Below are 13,836 nucleotides of genomic sequence, written 5' to 3'. Positions count from 1 at the left end.
AGAGGGACCAGGTATTAATAATTTTTAAACTTCCCAGCTGATTCCAGTATATAGCCAGGTCAAGAGCCACTGGGTACAGCTAGAGGTAGAATCTGCCCTGGCACATGACAAGATTGAAAGATGAAGATGTTTTTCTACTGCCCAGTACTCACTGCTATAGTCTCTGGGCACTCAATAAGAGCTAGAAAATCACTAAATCCTGAGCATGGATCTTGGCTGGGTAGCCATGATGTTTGGTGACACCACAAATAAAAGTAAAAGTAGACTTGTTCCCCCACCAAAAAAGAATCCTCGAAACCATTTTAATTCAAATATAAAGTAATTAAATATCCCAAGAGGAAAAATTTTCATCAGCTCAGAATACATCACATATACACCCATGCAGTGTATGGTAGCAGTGTTACATTTACCTCTTTTTTTTTAATGTTATGAGGTAACATAGTTATTTTTTTTAAGATTTTATTTATTTATTTTTAGAGAGGGAAGGGAGGGAGATAGAGAAAGAGAGAAACATCAATGTGCGGTTGCTGGGAGTCATGGCCTGCAACCCAGGCATGTACCCTGACTGGGAATCGAACCTGCGACACTTTGGTTCGCAGCCCGCGCTCAATCCACTGAGCTATGCCAGCCAGGGCTTACATTTACCTCTTAACTGAAGTTTAATTCTGCTCTCAGAACCTAAGTTATTCACACACACACACACACACACACACACACACACACACTACACCTTCATGTATTATTGCTTCAACTTTCCAATCTCTCTCTCTATGTATATGTATGTATATGTATATATGTATAGTGGTATACAGAAGGGTACACATATACATGTAATTTGTGTACAAAAATACAGTGAGTTCAGTGTGGTTGACTGTACCCCTAAATTATACATCTTGCCTTTAAATAATGAAAAGCACTGGGTAAGTATATAGAAGCTGAAGTATAACTTCTTATTTTCTTTGGAAAAGATTTCTAAAGATTTTCAATGCCCATAAATGTTGAGTAAGCTCACGTACAAAAATAGCATTCACCTGTCTGAGCACACATGGAATCAACAAATATTGTTTTGTTCTGTTTTTATTTTAAAGACTTCCCTTTCCCAGTCCAATCGCACAAACTCTCTTCATTTAACTGAAATTATGACATAACTTTTTGGTCCATACTGCCCTTGCTAGAATCTTTTCTCCTTCCCAGAGACTCAGGTTTGAGCATGAGGTTCTGAAAGAATCACCTTGGGTGTCCAGAAACAGATCCGGTCTTCACTGCTCCCCCAGCTTCTATTTACTTTTTTTTTTTTTTTTGCTCACTAGGATCCTAAGTTTCTCTGCCAGAATTCAATCGTGATCATTTATATCACAGTAGTCATTGTTCTTTGCAGGGCTACCTATCTATATGATTATTAACACCACAACTGTAAACAATTGCTCAACAATTTATTAAATCCCATTGAGGGACTAAGTTCTCTCTAGATAGCAAAAGAGGGCGCTGCTTACGGTCTCTGGTTTGTACATTTTAAATAAAGGTGGTAAGAATCAAGTACAAGGCTGGGCAAAGAAATTTTAATTTCAGGCATTTAGGACTGGTGTTTTATTTTGTTTTGTCCTGTCATCTTAGAGCAAAATCATGTCTGGGAAGGAAACTCAGTCTCCCTAGTAACTTTTTTCTTAGACTGACCTTGAAGATAAAAAGTTAATCAAATAACTACAGAATTACCAGCCAACATTTGGTGTACCTTTGTGAATTTTTCAAGTATCCCGCATCAGGACTGATGAGAGCCAGCCCTCCATTTAGGGTTGGGGGTGGGAGTGGGGCTCCAGCAAATTCCAATGTGTAGAAGGTATCCACCTAAAAGACAGATAGATGGCTGGCAGAGCTCAGGGTGTGGGCTGGAGGATTTCCACCTCTGCAGATTCATTCATCCAGGTAGTCCTTGGAACAAGGTCCAGACATTAGGACTCTCATCCCCAGGTGGTAAAACTACAATAAAACCTCACCGATTCAGACCCAGGCACTTGAAATTTGTGACAATTTAATAGCTGAAGTGGTTATTTTATTTTTTCTTAAGTAAAATGTGTTATGTGATTTCAACTTTCTCTGGAAATTCTAAAGACTCTTCTTATAAGTGTCATCTCAGGTCTTGTGGAATTAAACCTTCTGTGTCTTTGACTTCAATTTATATGTCAATTTATCTATGATTATTAGAAGTTTAAAAAAATACTTTTTCATTCATGATGCATTCATATAACCAGTGGGAACCTCCTGCTTTGATGCCCAAGTACAGACTGCATTTGAAAGCAGCAAATATCTATTTTTAGGAAGCCCAATAATTTAGGCCTTTGTGGTGACAGACAAGCATCTCTCCACTCCCATTACTCTGAATCAGTGAGGTTTTACTGTAAATTAAAATGGAAACAGCAGGTGTCTATTTCCAGCCAAGCTTACCTTGAAGAATGGTCCATGACTTGATTTTTTCCATTTAATTTGCAAACCAGCCACATGTTGATAAAGGAGAAGTAAGTAAAATGAAATCTCTTGAAAGAAGAGAGATGGACCGCTATTCTGCCTCCTAGTGGCTGTTAGAATATTCCCCAAATAACAATAGATCACAGAAGAGCTTGGCCATTGAACAAACACTTTCATTTATGGAATTACTTCCATAATCGTCTTTCATGTTTTCAAACGCCTTCCATCTTTTCTCAGTGAATGCTCCAGAAAGTGTTTCCAGTGTGAATATTTTACAGCATTGGGTGGGAAGGTTGGGGACAAGTTGGGGTTGGTGATTTGTTTTTGTTCTATTGCTGTCTTTGAAATCAGCAAAAAAGGGCCTGTTGACACCGCCACTCATTCTGCATGCTCCCTGCCAGAAATGATTAGTCAACATGCATGCATGCCTTTGAATTGCATTCACATCTGGCCCAGTTCGATGTGAATGTCGCCCCTGAGACCCTGCACAATGATTTCCAAGGACCCACGTGCATGAAAATGAGTTACTTCACTGATATTTTTTGGTTTTCAATGTACATATGTGTCCAACCCCCAGAAAAGTAAGTATTCATCTTACTGAGTGTTTCCTAGCATAAACCCAATCTTTCCTACAGACAGGATGCAAAACCAGAGGCTCCCTACTTAAAGAGATTTTGACGCAAAAGTTTTGTGACAATTCTAACAATGGTTTCCTTTGCTTTGGTATGAAACAGGAGTAACATTTCCAATATGTAGGGAAACAGGAGTCACTGAGCTTGTATGGGACCACAGATAATTAAGCCCCAGATGTGTAAATATAAGTGAACAATCATTACAAATTTTCAAGTTAGATCAGCAGAAAACCCATAAACACAGTGAAGAAACTCCCAAAGTCTAATACCTTAGAGCAAGAACCAGCCAACAACAGCAATAAAGAGCATGACTCAAAACATACTGAGTTATTGTAAACTGAACAGAAATTCCACACCTGTCACATCTACAGATAAATCCTCTGACTGGTGGGTCCAAATAAACACTTTCTAAGGCAGGCCTGGAATCCAGAAAAACATGGCCTTGGACGCTTTGGGGCCCAATTGTATAAAAAATGCTGTTCTCTTTACAATAAAATGATCAAACCCTGCTGGATGATGCACACTTAATGAACAGTGAGGGCTTGGCTTCCCATCTTGTGTTAGAGAGAGAAGCTCATTGCCTCTTTGTCTGTTGTTTTTCTACCAAATTTCAAAGGCCTTTGCGTGGTGGTCAGACTTGATGGTGGAGCATGCCGAGACGTTTTTGTCACTCTTTGCAGTGGACATGGATGCAGCATTAGAGGTGCAGCCCCCAGACACGTGGGACAGTTTTCCACTGTTTCAGCTGCTGAATGATTTTCTGCGCACCGATTGTATGTATCAAGACTATTTGACTTTCCTAAGTAGTGTGCAGATAACAGATTGTTAAAACATGTTTATTCTGGGCAGACTACGGGCTGGACATAGCTCTTTGTAGTTTTATTATTAATTTGAAAAGAAACAAACTTACAGATGATGGACATTCTTTCTTCTAACAAGTGTGCTGTGACAGAGAAACCCTCTCCTCACTAGGCAGCAGAACCTGAGAGTGGTGTCAGAAGTGGTGTCTGTGTGCTTTATTTGCTCTTGAACAAGCTAATTAACCGCTTTGCATTTTGCAATTTTTATTGAAAGATGCTTTTTATTTTTTTAAGATTTTATTTATTTATTTATTTTTAAAATATTTTATTTCTTTTTAGACAGAGAGGAAGGGAGGGAAAAAGAGACAGAAACATCAATGTGTGGTTGCTTCTTGTGCGCCCCCTACTGGGGAGCTGGTCAGCAACCTAGGCATGCACCCTGACTGGCAACACTTTGGTTCTCAGGCCTGCACTCAATCCACTGAGCCACACCAACCAAGGGTGGAAGATGCTCTTTAGATATAAAAAAAATTAGTTAAGTAACACCCTAAGCATTCCAGAGTATCTTACAGAATACATAGGAATAAAGCAGACCTTCCTCACCATGGAGCGTGATGAAGGAAGGGGCAGAATACTCTCTCTTCCCTGTCACACAGAGGGAGGAAGGTGAGCTGGTGCAGAAAACACCTGAAAAACAGTGCCAGTTGCTGTTTTGTCCCTTTCAAAGGAAAATTATTGTTTTTTGTCTTTAGACGAGAGATGCAAATGAGTAAAATGTTTTGGAATTCCATTTTCTTTCCACACAGATATAAGCATGAACTTTGATGCTGTTCATGTACTTTTTTCCCTCTTCTGTTTTTTTGTTTTTTTGTTTTTGGTTTTTGTTTGTTTGTCTTGTTTTTGTGGGGATGGCTCTGTTAGAAGCTATATATTTAATGTCAAAGACAATCTTCTCTGTGTATGTTGCATGCTGACAAAACACTTGCAGGTCGAAGGTTCTTACCAAGATTGTGCTTATCTGTTCTAGATAATTTGTGCAATGGAAAATTTCACAAACATCTGCAAGACCTGTTTGCCCCACTTGTGGTTAGATATGTGGATTTGATGGAGTCCTCAATTGCACAATCCATTCACAGGGGCTTTGAGCGGGAGTCATGGGAACCAGTCAAGTAAGGAAACCTCTTTTGATACCATCTGAGTGTGGGTGCAAATAGCTGGAGAGTCATACAGAAATGGATTAATGGTGTCTTACGGCCTTCAGTGTTAGCATGACAGAAAGAAAACACTATGTGTTTCCAACTATAATGCACATAGTCTCCTTGTGCAAAGGGGTTGAGAAATGTTTTACAAAATGAAATCTTTGTCTTACTGCACAAGATAAATAAGGAATAAGGGATGGAAACCTGGTTGTGATATTTGTACTGTGTATCTTACTCCAGTGGTACTGTCCCTAGGAGTTAATGTTTCCCAAAGTGTGTTCCACAGTGGTCTAGGCAAGGGGTCAGCAAACTTTTTCTATAAAAGGACATGTAGTAAATATGTCAGATTTTCAAACTTACATGATCTCTGTCACAACTTCTCCACTCTGCTGTTACAGCACCAGAGCAGCTCTAAACAATAGGTAAAGGAATGAAAATGGCTCTGTTCTGGTGAAGCTTTATTTTCAAAAACAAGAGACTGACCTGTGGGCCAGAGTTTGTCTTTCTCTCATCTAAGCCTTTGAAACACACCTCAAGGAAAGGACTCTATGGCCAAATACACTTAGGAAACTCTGTACACCCCATTCATCCACTCTACATCTTTGTCTCCTGGGGAGACACAGAGCACACCAGTACATTTCAAAACTCAGATAACATAGTAATACAGAACCTTGTTTAACTCTGCTTAACCCAAGGTTTCCTAATGTATCTGGCCACAGTAGTCATTTTTTAAAAATGGGATATCCATCTAAAGGGCAAATTACAGAAAATCCTGTGGGTTATGAATTTGGCAATTTCCATAACTGCTTGGGGAATCTATTTGAAATGTCTAGCAGACTCATTGCCACCTCCATTCTCCAGCAAGGAGGAGGACTGTGACTTCAGGTGCCAGAGGGACTTCAGTTGCTTTCTGAAAAGGCAGAGGTCTCCTAGATGGAGAAAATTTTCTGGTATGAGTTGTAAAGCCTTACTAAAGCCTACTCTCAGCTTTGCCCTGCTAGATTCATTCTCTTTCTCTCTCTCTCTTTTTACCCCTCCTCACCCCCTTCTCTCTCCTGTAAGAAAATCATTTTGTTCCTTCTAGTCATTTACATCTTTGGAATGTAGCAACCAGTGTGGAGCAAAATGGGGGTATGTACAAGCAGTGTTTCAGGCACTTCAGAACAAGTAATTCAAGAGAGTTTTCTTTAATTTGGAAGACTTGACTTATATTTTATCTTTAAGCAGTCTCCTGAACTGAGACCTTCCCTCTGTTTTATACTGTGTAAGACCCTGACTCATAAAGAAATAAATGCAAATAGCTTTCTCAGCCTCCCTTTCACATCTGAGCTAAGAGAGAAGTATCTTGGCTTACCCTTCTTTGAGCGAGTTAATAGGTAATAGCTCTTCATTTGCAAGTACCAAGAAATCTAAATCTAAATTTTAGCCTGTTACTTTCAGTTCTATAATAGTCTTTTAATATGGCTCTGCCAAGTTTTAACTCATGAGAATAAAACTGGGTCCCTTGATTAACAAGGAGCTCTATTTTTTTAATGCTCACTGTGATCAAGACAGTTGTGCTTAAAGAACAGTTGTGAAAAGAAAAGGTTAAAATGAGTAACATTCACATTTTGAAAATAGCTATGGTCTTGAAATAAAAAAAAAGAAATAGCATTTACTTGCTTCAGCTTAAATGTGGAAGCTACTACTACCAACAGACACACATGAAGGAAATGACTGGTATCCTTCCCTGGTTCTTAAAGGGTCCTAGAGTTAGGACCTCACCCTCTACTCATGAGCCAGAAGGTTAATAAAGGTAATTAAATTGTATTCTCGTCTGCAAAACTGATTTTTTTAAAATGTCCCTACTCAGTGTCTGAGAATTATCATGAAGTTCTGTGACAATTTCACTAAAGCCATTTTATAATCTGTTAAATTATTCAGAAACCAAGCAAATTACTGCTAAATCCTTTTGAAGCATTGAATATTCTTAACACTGTCAGAAGTAAAGATAGAATCAAAATCATTTTCACAGTAGGGGGCCTTAGTGTGGGAATATTTTTTGAGGATGTTTTAATGATTGAAAAATAAAATTTGAACTCATGGAGCAGTAATTTAAAGGTTTGAAAATTGGTGCAGGATTAATAGTTGTAAATAATAACCTGAGAATCTTTTATGTTGATGTGTTTTTTTAAGTAACTTTTAACATGATTGTGGTTTGTTCATTTCATGCTAAATAGTATGTGCCTTTCGGAGTACATAGAGATATTTGAGAGTGGCAACTAAAATATAAGTGAAATTAAAATTATTTGAAACCCCACACATTTTATCAGGGGATTTGCATGCAGAATGTGGAGGCCATGGGACAGATTTTCAGAATGGCCAGCACAAAATAAAAGGCAAAAGAGCTTGGGGACATGCTCAAATGCTAACAGGAGTGAGACTCTACCCTTCCTTCCATGTGACGAGAAACAAAATATGAACCAACATCTGGCCAGTTAGAGAATTGAATATCCTTTACCACACTCATACCACAAATCCTTTGTGGATTTTTTCCCAAGTAAAGAATGATTTTTTTTGGAATCTTTATCATCAGGCTTACTCAAAAACAAGAAACTGACCTAGATAAACAGATTTAGTTCCCTCAGTCTTCTCTAATTTTGTCGTGTGATCCCCCAACATACACATACTGTGTACACCAAGCACAGCCTTTCTCTCCAGCGATTGTTACACTCAGCTCTGTCCTTCCACTTTTCAAAAGTCATAATTACAGTCACGTGACTATAAGTTAAATGACTGAGACATGCATTGTAAAAGTTTCATTCAATAAAACTAGTATTCAAAATGTTAAAGAAAATAGCACTCTGACAAGCTTGCTGAAAACAGACTTTAAATGTCTTCAGGTTTTCTTACTTCAAAATATGGCCAGGTAAAGAAAATAGAGATGTGGTCATCATTTGAGTTTGATACAACTTATTTGGCAGAAAGGGTAAAATGGCCAAATCCTAATTCTGCCTTTCTCTAGAAGGATGACCTTCCATCTCTGCAAGGAGATAAAAGAGAGGCTGCCCTTCTATTTCCATTAAACCAGATAATGTCACAATTAAAATTTCTGCTTTGGTGGAAAATATTATCACTTAGCTACTAACTACAGCTGAAGATAGTCAGCCTCTCAAGGACAGGCTTAAGCCGGAGCTCATAACCCTCTCCTAGGTATCCTTCAGGAGCTATCATAGGGTCACCATCCACCTGTACAGCAGGTTGTTCACAACCCTCCTGGCAGCCCTGAATATGACTTTCTGATCCTAACGAGCAGATGGACAACATTTCTACCAGCTCTTTAGGGATGTTTCACTGCTGGTCAAGTCATCATGGAAGAAAACTTAGAAAGCATCTAATCCAAACCTCATCTAGTCTAGTACCCTCTCCACACTACCCTTCCCATGGCAGATCATCTCCCAGTCTCTGCTTGAACACCTGTAGGCACAGGGAATCCACATTTCATGGTGGCCCATGTTAGGTTAAGATGGCTCTGAATGGGAGAACGGAGCATTGCTTCTTGATATATGTACACAGAAAAATCTAGATTTATCAAAATGCACTTTATCTCCCTCTGCCTGAGATATACATATGAGAAGTATTTTTTAAGTAGTACCATTTTCCATATTGTCGAAGATGTCAGTATCTTAATGATAATAAACTGTCAGACCAAGTATGCCTCAGCAAAATGCTGGTGGCCTATTTTAAATTAGACAAGTACTAGATGTGGAGTCAGAACTCTTGACTCTGCCAGTAATTTGCTGGGTAACCCTTGACAATCAGTGGACCTTTCTGAGTCTCAGAATCCTTATTTGAAAAACAAGGATTTTGAACACTCAAGACTTTTCTAACACTAACAGTCTAGAAAATGTGATTTTTCATATTTCCTCCATTTTCACATTTGATCACCATTGCCTGCCTTGCATCTATAACAGGGCCTGGGACATAACAAGTGTTCAGTAAATATTTATTGATTGACCTTTATTAAGGAACCCATACAGGCTGAAAATTGTAAGGAAATAATAGAAAAGCTATGGGAAAGGGGGAAAAAAGTTTCATTCCCCTGATTAAGGATTTCAATCTAGTTGGGTCTGAGCAACAAACACACAAGAAAAATCAATGTAAATTTTCACCATTGTATTTACCAAATAACATACATCAGAGCAGAGAGTAGAAGGCAGTAGAAGGGGAGTCATGAAGGGAACAGCTTGGACACAAATATTTCAAGAGGAGCAGAGGTGCCGGGAAAGAGCATGAGCAGAAGTGGAAATTTGTGGGGGAGTGGGGCCTCCAATAGAAACCAAATGCTTGGTTGGGCCAGTATGAATTATAAAAGAGGCAAGCAATAAGGCTGGAGAAATGTTTAGGACATCCTAAAATCCCATGAAGTTTGAAACTTTATTCTCTAGGTTATGCATTCTAAACAGGAGCTTTACAGCTCCCAAAGCTGGTGAAAATTGTCTTGGAGTGGGGGAGGTTAAAAATAATCTTACTCTTGTTATGTATATGTATAAAGCATATGATACTTACAGTACATAAACATATATACAATATGATGGTGGTATTAAATTTTCATGTGGAAGGCAGGGGAACTGGTGATGATAAAAGATTGATATATGTCATTCTGAACTCTAAGAAGATATCAAAGAGTGTCCATGTCCCAAAGTAGGTATCAGACCCAAGAATAAATACTGAGAGAGACATTAGTGTCCAGAGCATGAAGAAAAGACAAGATGTTTTATACATATTCTGCAACAAATGGCTCATAAAGTAGAAGACATTTGTATCTTAAATCTAACCTGATCTAAAGCTTCTTTCACAGAAGACCCAAACATATCATCTCTACCTGGAGACACAATCTTGATTATAATTAATTCTAGAAGCAAGGAATGACTCTATCTCTACTCATTTTCATCAGTAGAAATGATGAGGCACCCTCATATTTGTAACTTAAATTCATGTGGGAGAAAGCAGATGAGAATTTTTTAATCCAGTGTTCCATAGGCGGGGCCCTTCGACATAAAGAGGAGCAATCCTTTTTCAGCAGCATCCCCAAAATGAATGAGTCTAATTTTTAACATACATCAGTTGTTAGAATTGCAATTCACACTTCTTTTACTATTCTGAGATATCCAATTATGATTCTCACAGAGAAGCATGATGGACTTTATAGGTATTTGCTAAAGGGCCCTCTAAAATAATCATTTGTTATATCCATCAGCAGCTCCAGGAGCCTGATCTGACCTGAGTGTTACTAGAAAATTTTCCCTTTTCACATGTTTGTTAGTAAAATATAATGTTTGGAACCACTTCTTTAATTATTAATATAATGTATATCCAAATGAAATATTAGTTATATCAGTAATACACAATATTATTTTTCTAAGAACAGAATTATCAAGCATGTTCAGCCTTTTATAAATAGAGCATTATAATACGTCATATGGAGGAAGCTCTATGAGTCCAGTGCAGTAGTCCAGTCAAAATGTCACATTTTACAAATATAAATGTTTTGATTAATGTAAGTATTTTTTATTTTTGTGTGCAAAAGGAAGCTCATTTGTAATTTGTGTACCAACCATCCTCTAATATGTTTAAATTAAGTTGTTTTTGCATACATTTATATGTTATTCATTCCTAGCTACTTTTAATTTGCTCAGAATTGACATTTTAACTTTCGAGGCTGCCATCTCCAAAGATCCCCTAATTCCTTGATCATTATTCAGTGTGTGCATCATTTAATGATCACATTTGCTTATATAGGCTTACACATGTCTCAGTGGAAATCACCAATGGTTTTGTTACATGGCAATATTCAAGACTGAGAACCATCAGGCAAATTCCCCAATTCAACAGAGAAACATGGAAGGAAAAGTTCCATTTTTCCTTCTACTTAACAGTCATATTCAGCTTCTCATGAGAGTTCCCACAGCAGCACCCTTCAGTCCCAAGTAGAGAAGTACAATTGGCTTTCCCACATGTGAAGTGTAAAGGACACATCTGTGAGATACCTGTTTCCCTTAAGGAAGAGAATGCCATGTTGGCAATTTTGTGTTGTAGGATTTTCCATCTACAAGTCAAGGCTATATTATCATTGTGAAAGAATAACTTGTTTCTAGTGGGAGACAGGTGTCTGGATTATCTACAGGAGCCAGAATTTCTGACTTACCAGGAGATCTGCCCCCCCCGCCCCGCCCACCCCAAACTCCCCAAGCAAGCCCAGAGGCAGCTCCAGCCCTTGCAGGATTTCTGTTAGTCAAACACAGCTTGCCCGGGGCAGAGCTGCTTTGGCAAAACTCACTCTTCTCCTGCAAGATCCAAAAAGAAAGCCTCAACTCCTTTGCCAAAGTGCTGTCAACTCTACTTAAACAGGAAGGCTCCTCTCAGATGCAGAGTTAGGCTGGGCTCTACTGTGCCAGTGACTTTGGCTGGATGGAATACCCTTAAAATGCCGCTACAGTGCCAGCTTGAGGAACAGTATATGACACAGTCCCCTTGAAGAGATACAGTTGATTTGAGTTGGGGTTATTGTTTTGTTTTATTTTTGCTCTCTAGTTATAAATCCATCCATTTCTCTTTCATCATATCAGTTGATGGGTCTTTGTTCAAAAACAAAATGTCCTATGAGGTAACATTTTTAAATGATTTATTAATTTTTAACTTAAATTTTAACTTTTTATTAAAATGCTTTTATTTTCAAAAACTAAAAACATCTATAGAACAATCATACAGATCAAGAAACAACACAACCCCAGCATCCCAAAAGTCCCTGTCATTCATTCTAATGTCTCCATCTTACTTTCAAGGTAGTTACTATAACAAGAGACCACATTCTAAATCCACTTGTGGTCAAAGAATTTACTATAAGAGCTGAATTTGAGGTTTTATTCTCTGTGTGTGTAAATATTTTTTCATTTTAATTGGACTTAATTTGGGAGTGGAAGTTTCCATTTTTTTTAAATGTCCTATGAAATTATTCAAAGCTAGATATTTTTTGATACAACTCCTTCATCATCATCATTAACTCTGACATCCCATTGCACACCTGTCTTCAGAAGTAGCTGTTGGAAAGACTGCTGTTTCTGTCAGCACTACTATTTATGCATTCAAATTAGTGAATGTCCTGTTACATTATGTATCTAATACCTGATCTAAAGAATGTACCTCCATCAAAAATAATTTATAAATAAAAGAAAAATAAAGTGCTCCACCATTTGTAACATTCCCAGCTACTTCACAGCAGCCCTACCCCCAGCTATGCCAAGAACTGCGCAAACTTCAAGTTCTGAGAATGAGACAAGTTCTAGACTCTCATGGCAATGGATTTGGAAACTGCAGACCCCTCACAAAGGCATTTAAATAATGTGATCATTGTGGATAGGAGCCATGAGTGTCCATGCCTTCATCACTCTGTTGTTAATTTTTTTCCATTCACTTCAGTCATTTCTCTCTGACTACTGAGCCATGCCACTGCTGCCCATCTGTAAGCTGCTTTCTGAAGTGTGTTTGCTGTCATCTTGCTGTGGACTTAGCTAATTTATTTACAACTATCATGTGCTTCTGCCACATCTGCATTGTCACTGTGATGGTATTTTTTCTTTCTGTCTGTTTCTTCCACAGGAGTTTAACCAGTAACCTACCCAATGTGAACCTACCCAATGTGAACCTTCCCAAAGTACCAAACCTACCAGTTAACATCCCTCTAGGCATCCCACAAATGCCTACTTTTTCGGCACCGTCATGGATGGCTGCTATATATGATGCTGAGTGTGTATTCAGTTCACATTAGATCTAATTTAAATTTTAGTGATCTTGGCATGGATATGTATTGTTTATTTCTATACATCCTATATAACAGAAAGGGAGAGGGATAATTAGACATATTTTGCTGATCATACAGAGACAATATTGTTTATTTCAGGCATGCAGCATGTTTGTAAGACATTTACTATATATACAGCACTAACAATTTGCCTTACACCCACTGAATGCTTGAGGACTATGTTTTATCTCCTGAATTCTTTGCGAAAGGATTCGTCCCCTGATTTTTTGTTTGTTTGTTTGTTTGTTAATACAAGTGGCATGACTTTAGGAGTTATTCACCCAAAGATTGTCCAGGAAACCTCTTTGATGGACTGGCCAGTGATCTCTGGCCTGAACCAAATCTAAGAGGGAAGCATACTTACCTAGAAGCTTTTTAAATTTTTTTTCTAGAGACTGTTTAAACCATAAAGCATACTTCTGGTGTCGGGGCAAATGGCAGGACATAGTAACAGTATGTTCAGGGCTAAATGAAAATTTCTGAATGGATCAAACCTTAGTCATGTAAATGTTGTGTAAAGATAATTCCCAAGGTCATAGTACAGTGCTGAGCATTGAGATCTAGGTAGCAAAATCTCCGTATTTGAGGCTACAAGATTTAAAGACCAAATACTTAAGTTTTTTGGTAGCTGTATCATCTGTGGTCTGAGTGCAGAGACAGTCTTTACAGTCACCCACGCAAAGCCGGGAACACATGGGGTTTGTGTTTCTGGGAGTCCAAGCCGTCCGTCAGTGCCAGCCAGCAGTTCAGGGAAAAGAACGTCGAGTAGCCATTCCTACTAAGGCTTAGGAAATGAATTCTCTTTTTTTCCTTAGCAAGAAGAAGATCCAGCACCTCTAAATTCTACCTCAGAGAGATAAAATTAGAACCATGTGCATGATTTAATAAGTGAAATAAGGTTT

At 38.3% G+C, this 13,836-nt stretch overlaps 1 protein-coding gene across 26 annotated transcripts in view; it reads left to right on the top strand.

Annotated features, from left to right (window-relative positions):
* Positions 1-13,836, top strand: part of CADPS (calcium dependent secretion activator) — a 461,254-nt gene that overhangs the window by 364,706 nt on the left and 82,712 nt on the right. For 10 of the 26 annotated variants that reach the window (XM_045832200.1, XM_045832196.1, XM_045832184.1 and 7 more), the window contains 4 exons: positions 2,493-2,513; positions 3,712-3,868; positions 4,923-5,064; positions 12,733-12,879. In XM_045832200.1, coding sequence (XP_045688156.1) covers positions 2,493-2,513; positions 3,712-3,868; positions 4,923-5,064; positions 12,733-12,879 — 467 coding nt within the window. The remainder of the gene's footprint in view (positions 1-2,492; positions 2,514-3,711; positions 3,869-4,922; positions 5,065-12,732; positions 12,880-13,836) is intronic. The other 16 variants (XM_045832201.1, XM_045832198.1, XM_045832202.1 and 13 more) reach the window with 3 other exon arrangements.

The sequence above is a fragment of the Phyllostomus hastatus genome, unplaced genomic scaffold (genome assembly GCF_019186645.2).
Source record: "Phyllostomus hastatus isolate PE091 unplaced genomic scaffold, TTU_PhHast_1.1 phas_contig_16, whole genome shotgun sequence".
Classification (NCBI taxonomy): Eukaryota; Metazoa; Chordata; class Mammalia; order Chiroptera; family Phyllostomidae; genus Phyllostomus; species Phyllostomus hastatus.
Note: the sequence above shows the minus strand (reverse complement) of the source record. Positions and strands in the feature narration are given on the sequence as shown.